At 49.4% G+C, this 23,474-nt stretch overlaps 2 protein-coding genes across 2 annotated transcripts; one reads left to right on the top strand and one right to left on the bottom strand.

Annotated features, from left to right (window-relative positions):
• Nucleotides 1–14,204: 14,204 nt before the first annotated feature.
• LOC117853052 (two-component response regulator ORR22) lies at nt 14,205–18,649 on the top strand. The gene is made up of 6 exons (XM_034735408.2): nt 14,205–15,093; nt 15,427–15,579; nt 15,701–16,114; nt 16,210–16,286; nt 16,877–18,004; nt 18,321–18,649. Exons 1-6 carry the CDS (start codon nt 14,937–14,939, stop codon nt 18,390–18,392), a joined length of 2,001 nt encoding a protein of 666 aa, XP_034591299.1. The 5' UTR covers nt 14,205–14,936; the 3' UTR covers nt 18,393–18,649.
• Nucleotides 18,650–18,884: 235 nt separating this feature from the next.
• Nucleotides 18,885–21,696, bottom strand: LOC117852483 (probable histidine kinase 2). The gene is made up of 4 exons (XM_034734591.2): nt 21,285–21,696; nt 20,597–21,171; nt 19,366–20,472; nt 18,885–19,268 (listed from the first exon to the last, which is right to left on the bottom strand). The coding sequence occupies exons 1-4, from the start codon at nt 21,619–21,621 to the stop codon at nt 19,053–19,055; spliced, it is 2,235 nt and encodes a 744-aa protein (XP_034590482.2). The 5' UTR covers nt 21,622–21,696; the 3' UTR covers nt 18,885–19,052.
• Between the last annotated feature and the right edge of the window lie 1,778 nt (nt 21,697–23,474).

Here is a 23,474-nt window from a genome sequence, read left to right as displayed (position 1 = left end):
CACGGCACGGCACCCGACCGGGGAGCGCGCCCGCGCGCGTCAGTACGGGGCGCGCCAAATTCGGCAGGATCCGGAGTTATTGCGGGGGGCGCTAATACTGTGGGGGGCAGACGACAGCCGGGGCAGCATTCATGCCGGGGAAATCCGGAGTTAAATGAACTCGAGATCCGCTCGTTCTTGACCCGCTGCCGCTGGCCAGCCTTGTCATCCAGCGCCTGCGTCGCCGGGCGCCTCCCCGGGCCGGGTGTTAGATTCTTCGCTGTGAGTTTCCAGCTAGTAGGAGAGACCGAGAGAGGAGCGTCCTACGTCGTCGCACGTGCCTTTACCTACAACGACGCAGAGCGCGCGCGCGAGGGAGATGAGCGATCGGGGGGCAGATCGCATGGTCCCTGGCTGGCTGGCGGGCTCCATGACGCAGCTCTCTGGCGGGCCCCCGCGCGGCTGCCCGAAGACTTGGTGACCGTTTCAGGTCGGCCTGCAGATTGCGGGCACGTAAGGGATGCTTGGTTGATCTCTAGCGCCTCCTTGCTGCTTTTGTCACCACCATTAGGTGCCGGCGGGACGGGCGGTGCGCCGGCCGCTGCAGGGGTGGCACGTGGTTGACGAACTTGCTTGGTTCGTTCCTGTTGGCGGTGCTTGCTGCGGTCTCGATTCCTCTCGTTGCGCCCTTCCTCATGGGAGGAAGTTTCGCCATCACGAGGAGGTCGTCATATTGGATCTGGAAAGATTGCACGAGTTTTTTGGAAAACACGGCAGCCGAGTTCTTGATGCTAAAAGGGGCGCGGGGAGAGCCCTGCGCCGACCTTCCGGGGCATAGTGCCGCCTTGGAGAGGTTGATGCACTCAGCAATGGTGTTGTTGATGCGATGTAGCCCCGCGATTAGATCGGAGTGTGTGCTCTCGGGGAAGATGATGCTAGGGCGGGATGCCATTGAGCTCACTGGGGAGGATCTCACGATCACCCCTACCTAGCATGCCAACTGTCGAATTTAGTGACCGGCAGTCCACCAGGGGGTTACCCAGGTGCTAGATTTGTAGGCGGGGGAGATCGCAAGACCAAAAAATTAAGTCTCCGCGCAGGGAGAGTACTCCCTTGGGTCCTGACATCTTAAGTACTAGGTCCACGTAGTGCAGGATGGTCATGAATTTGGCCAATGCTGGTTTTCCAAGGATAGCATGATATGATGTTTCGAAGTCTGTCACCTCGAACCGGATGTACTTTGTCTGGTAGTGTTCTTTGGTTCCAAAGGTAGCTGGCAAAACCACCTGATCAAGGGGTACAGTCGCATTGCCTGGAACAACCCCGTAGAATGGAGAGTTCGTCGAGGTGAGCATGTCAGTAATGTCGAGGCCCATCTTCCTCAATGTCTTGGCGAAGAGTACGTTGAGGTCGCTACCGCCATCAATGAGTACTTTGGTGAGTCTGGAGCCAGTGACTATTGGGTCTAGGACGAGAGGATACTGTTCTGGTTCTGATAAACTAGTCCAATGGTCCTTCCTAGAGAAGGTGATTGGCACCTCGAACCATTTAAGGAACGTAGGTGTTGCTAGTTCAATGGACATGATCTCTCGGAGGGCTAGCTTCTGGGACCGCTTAGTAGCAGTATCCGGTGTGCTGCCAAAGATGATGTTGATGGTGTTGGAAGGGTTCTGAAATTTGCCGTTGTCACCATCATCTTCGTCTTCCTTGGCCTTGCTCTTGTCCTTGTTTCCAGAAGGCTCCGGTAGGTCTTTCATGACTCTGTGTCGACTGTAGCAATTCATCGCAGAATGCTTATGGTACGGGTGTCATGGGCACTGCTTCTTCAAGAGCTCGCTTAACGCAGTCCTTTCTTGATTCCTACCGCCTTTCTTGGATGGCTGTGACATTGCCATGATAGTATTGTCTGGCTTCCTCTTGTGATTTTGACCTCCTGATTAGTTATTACGGCTGTCATTATTGAGGCGATCGTTACGGTTCTTATCGTTGCGCTGACCATTACTCTGATTGTTGTTATTTTGACCCTTGTTGTGACTAGACTCAAACCTCTCGATCTCCTTATCTTCTACATCCGCCCACGCCTGTATCATGATCTTAAGAGATTTGATATCTTCGGGGCGTCTCCTGCCAAAATCTTGGAACATCCGACGGTCATAGAGACCGTTCTGGAAACAATCTATGGCGTCGTGCTCCGTGATATCCACGATTGTGGCCTTCTTGTTGAAGAAATGACGTAGGTCACTGCGCAGGGTCTCGCCTTGTTGTTGTTTGACTTGAGACAAGTCGATCTTGTTGCTAGGACGCTGCATTACCCCTGCGAAGTTGTTGGTAAACGCCACCTTGAGGTCCTTCCACGTGTCGATGGAGTTCTTATCTAATGACTCGAGCAACGTGAGTGGTGCTGCCTCCATGCAGATGGGGAAGTGGATGACCTTGGTGTCGTCGTTCCCTCCTGTTGCTTATACTGGCGGTGAGTAGCACCACAGCCATTGGACTGGGTCCTGCTTGCCATCGTACTTGGTGATACCTGGAGGTTTGAATTTCTCGGGTAGGACTGTCCTCCTTGCTTGTTTTGAGAAGGTGGGGAACCCGTCGGAATCCTCTCCTAGGTACTCGACTTCTTGCTCGCGCTCCCGGTGGCGTTCGTCAATGATTGTATGGGCGTCGTGGCCGGTGTTGATTAGGTGACGTAGATCCTTTTCAAGCTCTGGGTCGGGCTCACGGTGGCCACAACCTCCCGAGGGTCCCGCCTAACTACCCTCTGCTCCATCTTGACTTGATCTGGTGCCTCCAATTTAACTTGTTTGGATTGAGTCCACCTATGGCTACTGCCATGCTGGGATAGTGTGTGTGGAACTGAATGTATCGGGTTTTGCTGATCGAGTTGTTCGTACGCGCGCTCCGCCAGTTCAGCCAGTTGCCTAGTGTACTTTTCCTGTGGCATTGCCCGGGTAATAAGATCAATGGACACGATAGTGGCAAGAGGAGTACGATGTTGACGTGATTGAACTGCTTCAAACGCATGGTTCTAGTTCATGATTGGTAGATTTGCTGCAAGGCGACAACGGCGCTCTGCTCTTGCAGCATTTCTGGCGTGCCGTCGAGTTCTTTGAGCTTCAATTTCTTCTCTGACAATGTTGGCGGTGAGCTCATCCTACGAGACATCATCCAGGTGACGTTCATGTCGCGGATTTCTCTCTAGTTGCTCTTCCTCTTCGCCTTCTTGTGCAGCAATGAGAGCGAAGAGTTCTCTTTCCGGAGAATAGCTTCCCAAACTTGACATGATGACCTCTGTGGAGCTATCTTCTTCGTAGATGGGCGACAGAGGAGTTCCCTCCTGGTACAGGAGGGTATCGAGGTAGGCAATAAGGCGTGAGTTGTCATTCTTGACAAGAGGAGGTGGCTTCATGTTGGGTCAGTAGATGAATCTGCCTTGTGGAGTCGATGTGATTACCAGGCCTAGCTGTGGACCTGATAAATGGGTCTCCTCGCTCGGATCCGAGTAGTAATCGGGGTCCTCGATCATATCCGTGTTGGATTGTGATCTGGACAGCGTAGCTTGGTAAATAACACCCGTGTTTTGGAGTCCGAACTGTAATCGATTTGGGTCGTAGTCCAATTCGCATAATGGTTTAAGCGCCAGCTCGTGAGAACCAGTCTGTCTAGTGGGAAGAGTCAAGTTATACTCGGACTCATCTCCCCAGCCTCTGACTAGGTTAGAAATTGAAAATTCGCCGAATTTCTCAACGAGATCTTCCAGAGCTTGACGCTGGAGCTTCATGGCGTGCTGCTTCTTCTCTGGGACCGGCGTAATGTGGCGGTAAAAATTTCAGCCGGCATCTACGACGCAAACTCAGGAGCCGAAGATGAACGTCGTGCCTACTTCAAGCGTGAAGGTTGGCTTAATGATGATTTGGGCCATCGAGTTCGCCAGTGGATTCTTAGCAAGATCCTCTACCTAGCGCGCCAGCTGTCGGTGTTTAGACCCGGCAACCTACCGAGGGGGGTGCCCAAGGTAGTGTTTAGTACGAGGGGCTCGCCGAGATCAGGAACTCAAAGGTGAACTCAATCACACTATTTAGATAGGTTTGAGCCGCTAGATTGCGTAATACCCTACATCCTATGTGTTGGTTGTATTGAATTGCTTTGGAGGGGGTCACTACCTCACCTTATATTGCCGGGGCAGGGTTACAGATCGGTTGTTTATAAGAATACTAGTCGGATCCGAATAGACAAGTCCTACTCTAATTGCTACAAGTAGTTTCCTAATCCTCGACTAGTTCCTGTCTTGCCACATAGACTACGCCATCCTGCACCGTAGTCTCTATGCCTGACACGTCTCGGTGTCCAGCCCTATATCTAGGACTGTCCAAACCTTCTGGTGAGCCCATAGATGTATGTACAACAGGACGCAAGGTTTAGACAGGTTCGGACCTCTGGAGAGTAATACCCTACGACCTGTGTTCTGGTGGATTGTATTGCTGATCGCAGGTGCGAAGGGTTAACGTGTGTTCGGGGGACGCCCTTGGCCGCCTTATATAGGCTGATGACCTAGGGTTACAATCGGATAGGATCTAATCCTTAGTGTTACATGGAAAGCAATGTGAGTCGGTTTACAACAAGTATCTCGTGATATCTAGGCAGAATCCGTTCGCCCGACCTGCGACCTTGTGCTCCACATATCTTCATACCTTAGCCCGCACGGTGTGGTCGGACGGGCCTACTTGTCAGGGCTGACCACTATCCTGGTCGGTGGGGACCCGTGGGTACCCTTATCCCTTAAGGGTGATGACGAGTTGATGACCATGGTAAATAACCGTGGGCTGGCCATAAAAAATCATAGCTCAATAGCAGAATACAAGAATAACAAACACAATCAGAAGGAAAAAGAGAAGAGTAGTAGCTGGTAGTGCTAAGAAGGAATTTCAATCTGAAAAGCGATGTAGAGTGGTCAACTTGGAGAGTGCGACGATAACCACCGTATAGGGTTCGGGGCATGATAATAATGACAACTCGGTTATACAACCATGCTAATGCCACAACGCGATCCCGTCTTCGTCGCTAGGTCATGACCTAACATCATAGCTGGCGTCGAGGCATGACGATCACCACCGATGATGATGATAAGCAGCGAGATGGTGATGTCCCGCTGTTTAACATTTTGATTAGTGGATGCATGGGAGCTAAAAATTTAGGAGGGTAGAACGACGATACATGTGGTCAAGGAGTGACGATGTGATCTAAACAAAGCAACGTGAAGATGATGTTTGACATGCTCGCCCGTCAATATCAACCTTCATGTAATGTTCGAAGAGATGGAACCACAAGCACCATCTCGGATATGTCCTCGATGACTGCATTGTAGTGGGCACAACTTCTTGGGAGTAGAAGCAGGAGAGAAGGGGTGAGTACAGAAGGAGTTTTCGGGTTGTACCTTATGTTTGCAACAATGAATTTGTTGACTCCGGCAGTCAGTTCGTTTCGAGGGAAATGTGCAACATCCATAAGACAAGGAGATCATGCATGCATGGCTGTAGCGAACGGAGATTGCATAACAAACAAAAGAATGGAGATTTAGATATGATTAAAACTAAAGAGGATGCATTGAACCATTTACGTAGAGCTTAATTTCAAAAATCTAAGGATGATGTATCACTAACTAAAACTCTTAAACAAAAATGCACATCGGCAATCAAAATTAAAAATAATATACCTATTATATATATTTTTACTTTCAAGCAAAACAAGAATATATTTGTATATAAGATATTTCTTTTTTTTCTAGAATTCATGATAAGAAAAATATTTAACAGAATATGATATCAAGAAACATTCACAAAACTTTGGATAATGCCATTAGGACAAAACAACTACATGACTAAATAAAAATATTAACATACATTTATCTGAAATAAAAAATATAAATAAAAAACTAGCTACCCGTGCTATTAACACGGGCATATTGCTAGTTAACACTTGCAATAAGGGTCTATTTAGCCACAATTTCTGGCCACAATCAAAAAGCTGCTAACTTAGTCAAACCTGACCATCCTTGGTCATGGCAGAGTGTTGTGAGGTTGGACTTCAAACCAAATACTCACTCCATGCTCTTTTAATAGTCCTATTCCACCTTGGCACAATGACAAGGAAAGATAATCCTGCTTACCATCCATTAATCATGTCATTAGTTAGTTCTCGTAAACAAGCGATTTATTACAATTCGGACTTCTTGATAACCTCGTAGCCAATCGTGGAGGAACGAAGTTTCGCGCATCAAGCCCGAGGCAACTATTAAATTGATGGATAGTTGACTATCAAAAGATAACTTTTCGTAAAGATCCACCAACACGGAGTCCGCAATGGAATCTTACTATTTGTAGAAATTCTAGAACTTTTTTTTACCTCTAAACCTCTCACCAGCAATTAAATAGCAAATATATACTTGTTCTGCTGTTCATATGCCTCCCACCGTGCGTATCTTCGTTCCTCCACGCGCGTAACATGACGTCCAAACTTTTTGCCGGCCGTTGCAGCTGCATGATATCTGAGGCAATGAGCTCCGATTTGAATTCACGGCTGAACTTTTCAAAAGGAATATAGATCGAGCAATGCAAATTAATAACGCAAGATTTCGATCACAGTTCACCCACTCATGCATATCTCTCCCACAGGGTTGCGCGGGCGGGTACGAAGATATCGAGATCGACCGGCCAGCCGGTCTCTGCAAAGCCCGTGCCGTACACCCATCGAACGAACAATCTATCGCCAATGCAGCAAGCAAGCAAGGGCGCGCGTTGCTGGTTGGTACGTGACACCTTTTTCCTTCCTGGGCCGGGGCGTTGATGAAAAGCCTGCCGGAAAGCCTCTTTGGCTTACAGTCTTGCACTATGCTGATGACCAGTAGTTAGCTTTGGGTTTAATGCATCTGCGCCGTGGATGATGAGTTGATGACTGGTGAGCGGGAAAGAGAGAATCTTAACAAGGGCACGGAACAAGAGCTAAAGGTTGGGGATAAAGCTAGGATGTCCTGTACGTTCCAATCAGTCTCTACACCTTTCAGTTCCAGTCAAAAAGGTCGATCAAATATTGTTGCCAGCGTGTAGCGTACAGTGTGGTTAGATCAGAATTCAGAACAGCATTGTATTTCACTTTAGGCAGAGTATGTACTAATGAGAGAGAGAGAGAGAGAGAGAGAGAGAGAGAGAGAGAGAGAGAGAGTACTACGTATATATACGCGCCTTCGACCGCTCGTCCGGGAAGGGTTAACACGAGGGTTGACTTATATATTGAGCGATCTCAGACGTCAGACGTACGCGTTGCACCATTTGTGTTACGTTCTTATAGACCCAACGCGTTTGCACCGTGTACACACGCACCCAGTGGCACCGTGGATCGTAGTCTCGTAGAGGACGCGACGCGTACGAGATCCTGAGGTACAGCTAGCGTGCGGCTACGCTTAACAGCTGCTGGCACGATATGACGATCACGATACTCAGGCCCCTACTTCGATGCACTATACAGTGTGCCATTGATCTGTATACTACGTATCCCGCGCCCGGGGATATACGTACTACGACAGGGCCTGTACGTACTCTCTGCACTGATGCGCTCATCATTTGCAAGGGGGGCCCGGAGAGAGAGAGAGGTAGAGGAAGAGACTTTAACTCGGGGGCCCAGTGCTGTCAGGCGGCGGGCCTGCGATAGGAAGTGTACACTACGCTTGCAGGTCGCATTCATTGGCGTACACTACGCTTGCAGGTCGCAATGCCATGTATCGCGGGCGGGGGTCGATCGTCATGGACGACAGATAGATACTCCCATTCCATTCGGATCGCGCATTCAGTACGCACGCCCCGTGCGTACGTGCCTGCGTGATGCGCGCGCGTATCCGATCGACGGGCCCCGGCCCGGCCCCCGACGACGTCCACGCAGTGACGCACATGCGCGCGCACGCACGAGCCCACTAGCCGGAGAGGGCTCCTCACGTGCGCGCGTACGCGTATATATGTACGTGTACTGAGGAAATATGTATAGGAGAGCTGGATACTCGCACGTACGCACGCACGCCCGTTCGAAACTGACACGGTAGTGCGCTAGCTATAGCTGTGGTTATTGCAATAACAGTAGGCAGAGAGTACAGTAGTAAGTTTATTATCGATGCCGCACATACTAATGATCTTTTTTTTTTTGCATTGCTGATTGCAATAAAAAGCTGGGCAGACAATATACAGCAATAATGCGATACAGCCGTCGACGTACGTCTACACTAATCAAGCATACTGCATGCAGCGCATCCATAGCTTATTACTATATCTCTATTTGTATAGTATAAACTGGTAGGGTCATAATACATTGTTAAGGGAAATATACGACATTGTTGCTACTGTAGTATCTCTTAACAACGACCTAACAACCCACGCGTGCACGTACCTGGCGATCGAGAGGGAGAGCGGAGCCCTAGGACGACGCACGACGTCTCCGTACGTACGTGCACGCGCGAGAGGGTCTCTCCGAGTTTTTATTGGCGAGCAAGCGGCAACATCTCACATCATCGACGCGTACAGCGTACTACGTGCAAGTAATTCATAGCGGCCTGGCCTGCCCGCGTCGAGAGAGAGATACGCATGGATCCATCATCCGTCTCGGCCGGTCGGATCCCCAACAGTGAGTTCGCCAGGCCGTACGCGTGCGCGCCCCCGGCCCGCGCGCGCGCGACATCGACACCCGGTGCCCCCGGTGGTGGTCTGGTGGATCCGGCGATCGATCGTGACGGATGCGCGCTGTGCGCTGCTGCCGTACCAAGATCCAGGAGCGGCGGAGCGGATCCCCGGCCGGCAAGTACGCCGCCGTCGGCCGCTGTTGGAGGATGGGTGGCTTCGCTTCGATCGATCCCGTCGTTGTTATATCACTACGGCCTGTTCAGGATCGGAGCAGCTTGCTTTAATTTCCCCTTCACGAGATTGGACCTAATCCCTGTTCTAGCTATCTTTCCCGGTTTTTATTTGAAAGCCCGAAGATCACCTTGATATGATTGATTGATCGAGCATGGTGGCCCGTTGCCCCTAGGTGTGGGGCTTCTTCCACAGTTGCACTATACCCAGCTCCAAGGCTCCAGGAACAATGCGGGCCGGGATGCCGATAATCAAAGCTGTTACAGACAAAATCCACTTATTCTGTACCCCACGCTTTCTTGCTCCGAAGAATGAGCTAGATTAGGATACATTCTCTTTTTCAAAAAAAGTGGATTAGGATACAGATACATTCTCATCTCACGTTCTGTTCCATGTGTCCATTCTGTAAAAAATGTTTCTAGACTACTTTACTGACTATTGTGGCTCCGCCATCTAAACTTTAGCCAGTTTAGAACTTTAGAAGCATATTTTCAGCTGGTTAAACTTTAACCCCACGGATGTTTAGATCCACTAGCTAAATGCTAGTTGTTACCGTAATACCCTTCCTTCCATCTTATCGTCTCCCTATCCTCCCCTTCTCCTCCCAAAAGAATCTGCTTGGCCTCCGTTGACCTTGCAGCACGCCGGCGGGGGATGGCTGCTGGAGGGCGAGGGCGCCCCTGCGTAGGAGCGGTGGCAGAGGCATTCCTGGGCTTCTCTCAAAACCCATACGGTGCGTTGCTGTCTCGGAATCGGTCTTGAGGTTGGAGGTGGGCGCAGGCTACTGCGGGGCGTCGACGGTGGCGAGGGCGTGCTTCACGATGCTCAAGCATGTACTCCCTCCGTCCCAAAAAACATGTCGCCTTATGATTCAAAATTTGTCCCACAAAACATGTCATCATACTTAATTTGGCACGTGTGCATGCGCATGTGGGCATGAAATAGTCTAATTAGCGCCAAATATGGCTAATAAATAGGGACAATCGAGGTCATTTTACCTCCTTATTAATCTATCCTAAAATATTTAAAATGACTTGTTTTTTGGGACTGAGGGAGTAAGCAACATGAGGAGGATTGGATCCGTGGGTGGATCGCTGCAGGAGATCCCGCGATGCAGGCTCCATCGACGCCTCCCTCTTTGCCGCCGCGGCCGTCCTGCCTGGCGCCGGGGATCCCCCGCGTGTTAGTCCCGCACCGCCGAGCCGCGCCACCGGCAAGCTCCACCTCCGGCCGCGTGGTGGCCGGCGTGGGGGCGAGCGACGATCTGAGGAGAGGCAGCCCGCGGGGTAGGGCCTGGGGAAAGGGGAGGGGACAGGCTGGTTGGTAAAAATTCTATTGTGAATGAACGAGGAGTATTTTGATTTTCGTTGGTTTAGCTGGGTTCAAACAGCTAAAGCAATTAAAATTTAGGGTGACGAGGGATTAAAACAGGACCTGTACCTAGTCTTCACGAAATACTAGACACATTTTTGCTCAGCCAAACGTGGTTGACGTACGCATATCCCCAACGTTATGCCACTTGCGTAAGTACTACACTACTGTAGGAGATTAAATACGTAGAAGAAGCACAAGCAACATGGAGGCCCTACTGGAGATGCAAAGAATCCAAATCCAGGCAGCCCTACGCACTCGTCCTCGCGATTCCTGCTCCCCCAAACGTCGTCCGATCGCACGCGTATCGCCCCCATTAACTCCGCTAATGCCCCCCCATGGGATCCGTTTCATAAATGAGAGAGAGTAGGGGGCCGGGCCGGGGCCCGGCCGGGGAGCAATCTACGGCGGGCCACGATTAATTCCCCGGCGCGCCTACGATCCCCCGGCCGCCATGAATTCCGCTGCCGAGCTGAGCGAGCTTCGAATCAAATCAAGAACAAACTAATCAAGCTACTGTTTCGTGATTCGTCGTGAGCCATGGCGGCCGCCCGGGCGCCATGATAGCGGCGGCGACGGCGAGTTGCCGAGGGCGCGGCTGGCACAAGGCAGGCTGCCGCATGCAGGCCGGCCGGGTTCGTCAAGGCTCCCATCGAGATCGCCATTATTCGACCTGGCAGTAATGGGATCGTCGGGCCATTAGTAGCCGATCTCGAGATGAAATGGCGCCATTAACTCCGTGGAAAAGCTTTTCTACCCGGCCGCGCCGGGGGCCCCGGGGACCAGGCGCAGCGGCTGCTAGTCTGCTGCCGCCATGGGCAACATGACGGGGGGGCTCGCCCTGATCCTTGGACGCGCGGGTTAAGGCGACGGGCAGGCATCTCAGTTAATAATGATGAGGTTCAAGACGGTGTTTTTTGTACGGGTGCATGGATCGATCGGGACAGACACGGATCGTCGGAGATGCTGCCGACTTTGATTGCGGCCGGGCCGGGCGGCCGGCGCCTTGCGTATGATTTTCAAGTCGTCGTAGGAGCGAGGGAATTTTTGAACCCTGATCCAGTTTTAGAATGTTCCTGGTGTAGAACTAATTGGATCTTTTTTTAGGCTTTTGCAAAGAAAAGGTACACTGTAACGAATAATAAAACTACAATAGTTTTATTAGATTTTGTTAGGAAAATTTATGTATACACAAAACTGTTGTAAAAAAATTGTAGTTGAAGCAAACTATAAATAAAGTATACAACTCCAGTACTAATACTTCGACCATTCCATGTCGCCAAAAAGATGATGAACCATCATTGCCGATCCCAGATGTTCATTGTTGACTTGTCAGGAAAGTTATATCATACCATGATCAATTGTTGCATTGGTCGGAACACATCGCGGACTTCATTGCACTGTACAGTTTGTATGACAGCATGAGAGCACTACCGTAAACTAGGAGTACACGTTTCAGAATTTTTTTTAAAGAACTTGCACTTTAATTTGAATAACGTTTTGGTATTACTCCACAGACACTACACTTTTGGTCATTGGCTACACTAACCATTCAATGAACATTATTCTAGACTTCAAAATGACGCGAAATAATTCTCCTTGTGTCCCGGCTACACACGACACGTCCAAACTTATCTGAGAACTGTGAATATTTAAATAAGATAAGGGAGTCGATGAAGACAACCTATCAGATCTAAACCGTTCGATAACTTGAGCAACGTCAAAAACAAACAAAATATTGGATAAAACTTAGAAAGTTCTACATGCAATCTAAGATAACTCGATAATTAGCCACACAACAATATCAGAATATGAGACTTAACTCAAAAAGTACTGATAGAGGTCGTAATGACCGGGTGACGGTACTTACAAGCTCGCCCGAGATCGAAGCCAATGCAACCTTGCGCGCTAGAAGGAACTCGCTGAATCTACTCTATTCCTACTCCTAGGGTTTTGGCGGCATGCGCCAAAAGGTTGTATTGATTGATTGTTCAGAGATATCTATTACAATGGCTAGGGGTACATATTTATACCCTAGACTAATGACTCATACAAAACTTGCCTAACACTAAATATTTAAACAAAAGAAAATATTAAGATACATGGACTCTAATTCCCTTACGTAGAATCCCTCTCGATGAAGCTTCTGTTCTGTATCGTCATCAGGTTCTTATTTCCCTTTCCTTTCATACGTGAGCTATTAACACACAATCTTACTTCCTCCGTATGAACCTCAGCACTTAGACTCTTTGGGAATTTCACAGACTCGATATGTGTGTTTCCTTTTCTTTTAAGAAAAGAATATTCGTTTCCTTATTCCAAGCTTTATGAGATTTTATCGGCCAAAATCTGATGTCAACATTACCCATCATTGTCATCCCAGATGTTCATTACTGACTGATAAGGAAGTTATCATGCCATGATCAATTTTCTGGCCTGAAGCCTGAACACATCGCGGGCTTCATTTGTACTGTACTGCAGTTGTATGACCACTACAAACTAGGAGCACGCGTTTAAGCAAAAATTCTAGAGAACTTGCACTTTTAATTTGAATAATGTATTTTTTGTAGTACTCCACAAAACTACTCTACTTCTGATCATTGATGGACCACACTAAAGCAATCAATGAACATTATTCCAGTACGTAGACTTCAAAATGACGCGAATTTCTCCTTGCATTGTGCGTCCCGGCTACGCACGACACGCCTAAACTTATCTCCAAGACTACATGGGGTGGTACCAAAATGTATAGATGTATGTCTCATCGCTCACGCGTTTTTTGTATGTCACCGTTCACCATCACTCCATCAGGACATACGTGCGTCATGTACACCAATTCAAATCGATCCCGGCCGATGGAGAGATCCTAGCTAGCTAGCGTGCGCATCAAAGGAGCCACCCGTGCCGTGCCGTGCCGTGCCGCGCACTGGAATAATTCTCGAGCTAGCCGCGTGCCCGTGTCCGTGCGTGCGCGACTACTCGCCAACAGCTTGCAGGTTCAAAAAAATAAAAAATAAAAAATAAAAAGAGCTTTCGGTACACGCGGGTGGAGCGCGTACGTACCAGCTGCGGCGCTATTACACCGTGCCGATCCGCTACCTGCAGCCCGGCTATGCTCATCAATCGATCATCTCTGCCAGGCCAGTCGTAGCAACGTAACTCGCCGGATTTTATTTGCCAGATCGGCGTAAGGCTGTGCCAAGATATGCTCATCTGCCGAGCCGTGTGTGTGTGTAGTATGTACACGCGCACGCGCCAGGGGCAGTCACGTCCTGATCCGGGATCGAACATTCATCTCTCACTGCACCTGCGCTATGCATGGGAGAGTCGGAGTAATGCCATCGCCCGAACGATCGAGGACGTAATCGCAAGCTTTTATCATACCTGATCTGCCATCTACTGCTTTTGATGATGCAGGGATTTGTACGGACACAGATGTGACAGATTTTCATTTCCTTTTTTTTAAGAATTAATCTTCCATTTTCTTAATCTTCTGCTTATATTAGTATACGTTTGTGCTAGACGCTTTGCCGATTTTCTCACCATACATATCACGTATGTGTTTGAAATAATTGGCAATTCAGGATCGTGACTGCATACATCCGAACCCCCATCGGATTAAGTGTAGTTGAATTTTTTTTTATAAATTGCGAAAATGTTTTTTTTTTTTGAAAATAAGCATGCAATAATGTTCCTTCGACATCTTTTTAATTTTCTTGGCTTTGCATGCATCAGAAGAACTCGCTTCGTCCCTCGTCCCCGTGATAAAGGCAAGAACAGCCAAAGCCTCCTCCCAACTGCCATTGGAACCTTGTGGAGCGCGGGCCCCACGAGCCCCCACCTCCTGGCCCCTGCCCCTCCCATCCTTGGCTCGTTGCATCCTTCCCATCACCACCACCACCAGGGCAGTGAGCAGCTGCCGTCGCCACGCCGTTCTGACCTCTATAAATCAGCCGCCCAGACATTCCTCGCCATCCCCATCCATCCCTCCGCCCTGCTTCCTCCTCCTACCCCCGCGAACCAACCGTCCTCAACCTTTGCCGCCGCCGCGCTTGTTGCTTCCCGTGCTGCGCCTGCGTGTGCGCGGCTTGCGTTGCGTGCGTTCTTGGCCACCTGGACGGTCGCTGTCGGCTGTCGTCCTCCCCACTCTGCTTTTGTTGCTGTCGTCGTTGTCGTCGTCGCTGCCTTTTGGCCTTCTCCCTTTTGCTTTCCCACCTCCTGCGGCCTGCGCTCTCGGCAGCAATCATGGAGGCGCTGTGGCCTCGTTCCTGATCTCTCTCTCCCTCTTCCTCCGCTCCCTTCCCCGGTCGACAAATCAACCTGCACTTTTCTTTTCTTTAGCAGTTTCAGGTGTAGTTTTGGCACTAGCTGTGGCTGGCTTTTGGGCTCTCGCTTTTCTCCTCTGCACCAGCCTCCTCGCGGTCGCGTCCCAGCACTCAGCTTGCTTGGGGGCGCTTTCACTTTCTTTCTTGGCGCGCCTCAGAATCAGGTGCTCTTGGTGTGTGCGGGTTGGGGAGACTTCGCCCTTCTTGTTCTTGGCTGCCATTAGCCTCTCGCGATTCGCTTCAATTTCGCCCAACCACGCGTCGGGTTCTCTCGCTTGGGACTGAGTCGATTGGGACGTTTTGGGGCCGGAAATTTTCGTTGCTACTGCACAGAGATTTGCTTCCTGTTTTGGGTTCGCGCGAATCCGGGATGCTTTTGGGCGCTGCGAGGATGGAGGAGAAGAAGGGGCTGATGATGGGGAGGGAGAGGGATCGGTTCCCCGTCGGCATGCGGGTGCTCGCGGTCGACGACGACCCCGTGTGCCTCAAGGTGCTCGAGACCCTCCTGCGGCGCTGCCACTACCACGGTGAGCTCTTGCTCCATCCACATTGCCTACTGTTATATCATTATCTTCAGCTAATCCTGCTCTCACTTACCATCTGTCAGTTTGTAGATATATAACACAAAAATGGTACAATCCTGCACGTTCAGCACACTGTTTTTGCTGCTGCTTGCAAGTTATCATGCACTATCACTTAAATGTTCTGTAGCAGCAATAGTTACCACTTACCCCATGCAGAGTAAATTTCTGCCTTCCATTATCTGACATGTCTGTCGCAGCCATACCGCTGATGAGATTCATTATCTTACTGATTACACCATTGTTAACTGATAAGAGTATTCTTTGCTTCTTTAACAGTGACAACAACCAACCAGGCCATTACTGCGCTGAAGCTGCTACGGGAGAACAGGGACATGTTTGATCTGGTTATCAGTGACGTACACATGCCCGACATGGATGGATTCAAGCTCCTTGAGCTTGTAGGGCTTGAAATGGACCTCCCTGTCATCAGTAAGTTTCAAACCTTCCTATTTTTAGCAAAGAGTTCTTGGTAGTAAGAGGTGCTCTTTGAGTAATGGCACTGCCGCTACATTTTAAATGTGAATGTTTAACCAACTGCATTTCTGTGCAGTGTTATCAGTGAATGGAGAAACGAAATCCGTGATGAAGGGGATTACTCACGGAGCTTGTGACTATCTCCTAAAACCTGTTCGTATCGAGGAGCTTAGGAACATATGGCAGCATGTTGTCAGGAGGAAGTTCAGTAAGCGCGAGCGCAGTAATCTTGAAATCTACAAAGATTTCAATAAGCCACCAAGTGCAGATTCATGCCATGGGCACAGTCAGATTGTTGGTGGTGCTTCTGACCAAAGTGGGAGGATCTGCAAGAAGAGGAAGGAAATGCATAGCGACGAGGAAGATGACGGAGAGGAGAATGATTTGCAAGAAGGTGATGAACCCTCAGCTGCTAAGAAGCCAAGAGTTGTATGGTCAGTTGAACTGCATCGAAAATTTGTTGCGGCTGTCAACCAGCTTGGAATTGATAGTAAGAATTCCCAACCTCCCTTTGCTTTATGTTATTGTCCTTACATATTGCAGCAACTCATTTATGTTGTGTCCTTTGTTTTGCTGTTGATGCAGAAGCTGTACCAAAAAGAATTCTTGAGCTTATGAATGTGGAGAAGCTCACCAGGGAAAACGTCGCGAGTCATCTACAGGTATGGCATGTACTCCTGGCATCAATTGTTTTATTGACTCCTCTGCCTTTTTTTGAGCTGAGATGCATATGAACCAAAACCCTGATGGAAGGTGGGTCACCATGGGTCGAATCATAAGTATTTGTTATTAAAAAAATAATCTTATACTTATCAATGAAACTAAGTGTGCTGACTATAGCTTTGTGTTCCGGCTGGTGCTGAAGTGTCATGAAAGATACTGATTTACCATAACATTAACATTTATGTCTTAAGGTAGGGTGTTCAGTTGGTTTGGAACAGTGTACATTAATTGATGCAAATCAGTGTTATTTAATTCCTCTGTAAACCTGTGTACGTAGAGATATTTCATAAAGTTGTGTACACACTACTATTACATTTCCAAATTGGTCGTACACATACTAGAAAGTACGGCTAGCTCATTTGCATAGGTTTCCCATTTTACACCCTCAATCAACCATTTAGTAAAACATTTGGACTAACTTAGAAAGCAGTTCACTTGCAATTGTACATCTCAATCATATACAAATTATGACTTCACTGATTACATACTTACATCCATGTCTAATCAGTTAGTGTCGTGTGATATGCAGAAATACAGGCTCTACCTCAAACGGTTAAGTGCTGTGGCATCACAGCAAGCTAGCATTGTTGCTGCTTTTGGAGGCAGAGACCCTTCTTTTCTTCACATGGGAGCATTCGAAGGGATTCAGAGTTACCAGCCTTTTGTGCCTTCTGCTGCTCTCTCATCTTTCAACCCACATGGCTTGCTAACTGGAGCCAGTGCAGCAACATTTGGGGTTCAAGAGCTTGCTCCTGCCATGACAGTTCAAACTGCTACCAACAATGGCATAATAAGTCACTGTGGTAGTGATGGGAGCAAATTCCAGTATGTCGGCTTGCAAGAAAACCAACACGCAAATCTGGCACAAGGATCGACCACATCACTTGGGCTGCCCCAACTTGAACAGAAGTGGATCCACCAAGAAAATAATGATTTGTCTACTGTCTTTTCTGGGAGCGCACTGGCTAACAGTCTGTCCGGTGCACTTCAGAGAGTTACAAGCAGTTCATTGCCACCGCAAGAACTTTTGGAGTGCACACAAGCCAAACTTAGCATCCAGACATCGATGCCAATGCCATCTATGAATTCAGAACTGGTTGAAAGGACTATTGGAATTTCATGTAATTTGCAGGATTCAAGTGTATCCCACCAGGGTGCCCTTCCAATAAACGAGGGATTTTCTGCTGACAAGTTACAGTTGCATGATCCATTCGATGGCACTAGTGGAACAAAATTTTCAGTAACCATGCCTGTTTGTCCTTCTGGTAGCCTTACAGCAACCAACAATACCAAGAGTGGTGCCAGTTCCTCTTGTGGCACAGTGCTGCTTGCTCCTGATACTGGGAGACATTCAAACTACATGCAGTTCGGAGGTGCATCAAACTCTAGACGTGAAATGGATGGAATGAAACAAGATCATCTACAGAACCAAGGATTGAGCATTGGAGGTTTCAGTCATGATTTTGGTGCCTGTATGACTCAGCAGACAAATGCTAGTATGTTACCTCTTACACCAGAAGTGAAGATTCACTCATTAACATCAGAGGATAAACTGAAGCAGAAGAATGTTTGTGATTTTGGGATTCCAAAGCTACATGGTGGTGTTAGCTCTACTAGCTGCAATTTTGATGGTCTTCTCAGTTCCATGATCAAAGCGGTAACGACTTTAGCTGTCATAGTTCTTATTTCCTGATTTTAGAAAATTCCCACAGCTTTTCTGCTTGAATATATATTTTCTATCATATGTTTCTGTATGGATATTTTGGCTAGTAGATTCAATGCTTTTCTGTAGTCTTTACTATTAATTTTGCAAGTTACAATTCCTTCCCTAACTGGAGCATACCTATCTGGCCCACAATGAGCACTTGAAATGTTGTACTCTTGTGAAAAAACTTTTGTAGGGCCAAACTGACCATAAAACAATATACACAATCCTTCAAATATGATTTACTGAAGCTTCAATTCTAATGCAGGAGAAGGATGATTTCTCATTCACGGATAATGACCTGGGGTGCGACTTCTTTCCACTTGGTGCCTGCATATGAGGGTTCTTAATACCCCTCTTGAAGATCAGTCCTCTACTGATGCGAGAAGGTTGTACAGTACATTATTTAGTAGCATTAGCCAGTTATGCTGCCTGATGCGTTAGTATGTCTAGTACTGTGCACACTAGATGATATACTAGGGATACAAGTAGCGAAGGATAATGGCTTGTAATCTGCACTTTCACCTTTTCGATGAGAAATGGAAGTGGTTATGGTTAGGTAAAAGGAGCAAATGTACTGCTCCAAATTCATTTTCATCATCTTACATTTTACTTAATTCATTTCCGTATGACATTGCGCAGATGACATTATAAGTTTATAACCTGATGTCTAGTACGCTGAAGCGTGTAAAACTGAAACTCAGTAAACCGAATATGATATACTTCTGGAAAATCAGAATGACATAAATATATTAGAAGTAAAATCCAGAAACACCTAAATTTTACGATAGAAGTTCCAAAAAATGAAAAAATAGAGTCTGCTAATGACATCATTGTTTATCTGCTAAAAGATACATGTTGCTGATGAACCCTAGCGTACCAAGACACTACAACCTCTAGCAATGACCAGATGGATGCTTGAACTGTGATCATCACCATCCTAGTCACCAAAATCACCGATTTCTTGAGCTCTTCATGCGACGCGGAAATGCATATTCCATCAATTCTCACGTTTGCAAACACGGCAAACAGCTTCCACTATCCTCTTCCGTTCTATTGGCTTTGTCAGGTGCAGATCCATCCCGGCATCGATAGCCTTCTGCAGATCCTCCTCCATCTCATGAGCAGTCAAAGCGATGATTGGCGTGTGAATCTTGTAGCGGTGTTCTTCCTCTCGGATGAGCTTTGTCGCTTCATAGCCATCCATATTGGGCATCTACGTTAAAAAAAAGGAAATATTAGCTATGTCAGACAGTCATCAGTTAGAGTTTCGTGTGTGCAGAGGCATAGTAACAAGTTTTGGTTGAACAAACCTGGCAATCCATGAAGATGACATTGTATGGCAAGGGCATTGCACCCTCTTCTGAAACACTGGCTTGCTCAAGAGCTTCTTTGAACAAGTTCACAGCCACGGCTCCATCTTGAGCTACTCTTACAGTTGCCCCCAGTTGGCTCAGCATTTTCCTTTGGATTGTTTGCAGCACCAAAGTGTCTTCAACCAGCAATACTTGCATCCCAGCCATGGGCTTCTCATCTTCAGGTTTCTGTTCCTGAGCCAAGGATGCAGTCTCAGTTGATGCCGCAGCTTCCTGTGGACCATGAAGAACAATCTCCGGCAAATCTTGCTGCTGACTGGTGCCAGCAATCTCAGGACCAACTTGAGAAGAATGTGCTGTTGCATCTGAATCTTGGAGGTCTCTCAGGGTCATGAGAAGCGTGAACAACCGAGACCCGTGCACGGGCTTTCGCAGGACGAGATCGCAGCCCAGCTCCTTGAACCTCCACAGGTCATCAGAAGGGGTCCTGATATCGTCCAGCAGAACAACTTTGCATGGAGCCTGGTGCTTGATCCTGACAAGTTTCTCCATTTCCAGGAAAACGTCCTCCGATTCACCACAGGAAACATCGATAACAACAAGGATGCCAGAAGGATTGCCCCCATGGCTGCCTCTCCTGGGGCCAGTGCTGTTCCTCAGCGCCGGCAGGACATGGCTGACCATCTCCTTGGAGCTGAAGCACCGGTCGTCCCCCTCATCGGTGGTAGGCGACGCCGATGCCCTTGCAGCAGGTGTCGTGCCATTGTGCAGCACATTCTCCATCGTCGAGGCGATGAACTCGGGGTGCAGGACAAGCCAAACTTTCACCCCGATGCTCTCCATCCATGTCTGCAGGATCCTCATGGTCTCACCACCGTGGACGTAGAGAATGCAATGAAATCCCTTGAAGCTGCTGGCCTCTTGGAACACCGAGGCTCTGAAATTGGAGCGGCTCAGCGGGTCCGACGGTGTTGATGTTCCTTCTTCTATGTCTTGGGGTTCTTGCCTCCCGCTCATCTTCAGAAGCACGTTGAACGCGAAGCATGTTCCTCTCTCACCGGGCTGTTTTTCCTTGATGCTGATCTCTCCTCCCATCAGACGAACCTGCGATCGACATGCGTCAGCTAAAGCGAAATCTTACAAAGAAAATGAACAAGAGTTACATATATGTATATGTTTAAAAACAAAATCTTACAAAGAATCTTTAACATATAAAACAGGAACTTACAAAGGATTGCACGATCCCGAGCCCCAAGCCGGTGCCGCCTTGCCCATTATTCACCTGGACATAGTTCTCAAACACAGACATCCTCTTCTCCCTGGGGATCCCTACGCCGGTATCAACCACCTCAAAGTAAAACTCAACCAAGTCATCAGGGTCATTCTCCACGTGATCCTGGTCGTCAGGATCCTCCCTTGCTCTGAACAAGAATCCGAAGAAGCCGCTGCCGACGCAGCACGTCGGGCACCCAAACCTCGAGGGAGGACTGGCGCTGCTCCCGGCGATCGGGCGGTTCGCCCATGCCCGGAGGACGACGTGCCCCTCGTCGGTGAACTTGAGGGCGTTGCCGAGCAGGTTGTCCAGGATCTGCTTGAGGCGCTTGCAGTCGCCGGTGACGGCCGCGCATCGCAGGACCGAGAAGTCGCAGGGGTCCCAGACCACCTCGAGCCCTCGCCGGACGCCCATCACGCTGGCCAGGTCCACAGACTCCTGCAGGACGTCGGCCATGCTGAACTCGGCTTCCTGCAGCTGCATCTTCCCCGACTCCACCTTGCTTGTGTCCAGAATCGAGTTCAGTATATCTGCAAAAATCAAATTCGAGAATTCTAGAAATAATGTCGTGAAATATAAAATTTGTAGACGATGATATGAACATGTTTGATGCGAATTGAGACGAGATAGAAGGAAGACTGACCGAAGAGCTTCTTGGTGCAGACGGCCATCTGGTCGAGGTTATCCATGATGCCGGGGAGCGCGTGGGCCTCCGGGCGGGACATCTCGACGAGGCCGGCGATGGCGGAGAGCGCGGAGCGGATGTCGTGGCTGGCGCTGGCGAAGGCGTTGCTCTTGTTCATGCTCTTGCGCTCCGCCTGCCGCAGCGCCTCCTTCTGCCGGACCAGGTCGGCGTTCAGCGACGCCTCCCGCGCCGCCGCGCGCCGCAGCGCGCGCACCGCGAGGACGCACGACGCCGCGGCCACCGCCACCGCGGCGCACACGAAGACGGCCACGGGGATGCACATCGACCGGAGCATGTCGTCCTCGGTCGGCCCTCGGAGCACCAGTCGGAACCCCTGCAGGTGCACGGCGTTAGGAGGAAAGCATGCGTAGAACATGTTAGCTCAGCCCAAAACCTGTCTTGGTTTCCTTTTTTGTGAATGGAAAAACACTAACATGAACGTGGTAATACTACGTACACGCGTATCGTATCAGCATTTAGGAAAGGAAAATACTCGATCCATGCAATTAAGGATCAAGTAATACTGATGATTTGCAGGAAAGATCTCTGTGATACTTGCCAAGTCCTTACGTTACCATAAAAAGGAGCATGCTGCATATACGTGTAGACTGTAGAGTAATACGTGCACACGTACCAGTTGTACTCCGTAGACGTTGAAGTTCGTGCACGCGACTTTGTACTTATTGTACAACCCGTGTCCGACGGCGACGAGCTTGCCGAGCTTGGGCGCGTCGATGGCGGCGGCGGCGCACCTCGCCTTGGAGAACGCGCGCATCTTCTGTTCCTTGGTGTCGCCGTATCGGGGCTGCCGGCCGAGCAGAAGGGGCTTGTAGTCGGTGGCAGTCGCCGGCGCGTCGCCGACCGCGTAGTACACGTCGAGGTCCTCCTGGTGGCCGACGCGGTCGGCGGCGGCGTCGAGGAGGCCATCGACGGCGACGGCGGCCGAGACGACGCCGGCGTCGCCGGCCGGGGCCGAGAAGAAGAGCATCCGGACGCCCGGGCGTGCCCACCCGGCGCCGGCCGACGCGCGCGAGGCGTTCTCGCTGCCGAGTAGGGCCCACGTCGAGCTGGGCAGGCCGAGCCCCGCCGCGGCGGCGGCGGGCCTCCCGACCAGGCCGCCGGTCGCCGGATCCACGGGCTGGGTGCTCCACTTCCACCCGTTCTGCGCGTCCGTGAACAGCGCCCTCGCCCGGCCGCCCTCGCCGCGGTAGTAGGCGAACGCGGTGCCGTCGGCGCCGGCGTACGACACCTGCGCCAGCAGCGGCTGCATGGCGAAGGCCATGAACATCTTGGACCTCACCTGGCAGTTTCAACACAGGTCAGCCACAAAGCACGTGTCTTTGGTTACTTGTGTGTAGGATCGACACGTAATCGCGACGGAAATGGAAACGCAGAAGTGTACTTGTTCAGAGATAATGGAAGCTGATGAGTCGTTGTTGCTCGTCGGGTCCTGCTGCATGGCGGCGCCGGCGATGGCGACGGCGGCGCGGTTGGCTTCCAGGAGGGGCTGCATGCTGCCGGCGATGTGGGTGAACGCCACACCCATGGCGCTTACCTCGGTTCTGTTCATGACACGTGTCACGTCCCACGAGGAGACGTAAAACACCATAAGAAAGATCAACGCGACGCCTCCGACGGCAGCCTGCACGCAGATGTGTGAACGTAACGTATATGCTAGTGAGACACATGGGTGCGATAATAAATACTGAACATTTTTTATGAAATGTTACGATCATTTGAAACTTAACCTATACATACTTTTTTATAAAAAAATATTAATTTTTAATTCGATTTCACGTTTCTTTCCAAAAAAAAGAGACCTCGATTCGAGGCCTGTTACTGTGCGCAAGTGCAAGTTAATTTTAAATAAACACTAGTACTACACACGAAACACACACGAGGACACAATCAAAGAAGTCCGATGACCATTCCTTACCATGGGCAAAAGCACACGGAAGTATTGGAGAAAACACCTGCTTCTTCCTCTAACCTTTCCTACCCTCGCCATGGCCACTCGCAAGCTTTTCTTACCGCAACAGTCTCAAAGTCAAAGGCAAGAAAACAGGCACGAGGATGGGAAGCGGTTGACTTGTGAGTGACCAGTGTCGGGTCTCCTCCTTTTATAGGCGCCCGGCCAGGAAACCAGGA

Source organism: Setaria viridis, chromosome 4 (assembly GCF_005286985.2).
Source record: "Setaria viridis chromosome 4, Setaria_viridis_v4.0, whole genome shotgun sequence".
Classification (NCBI taxonomy): domain Eukaryota; kingdom Viridiplantae; phylum Streptophyta; class Magnoliopsida; order Poales; family Poaceae; genus Setaria; species Setaria viridis.
Note: the sequence above shows the minus strand (reverse complement) of the source record. Positions and strands in the feature narration are given on the sequence as shown.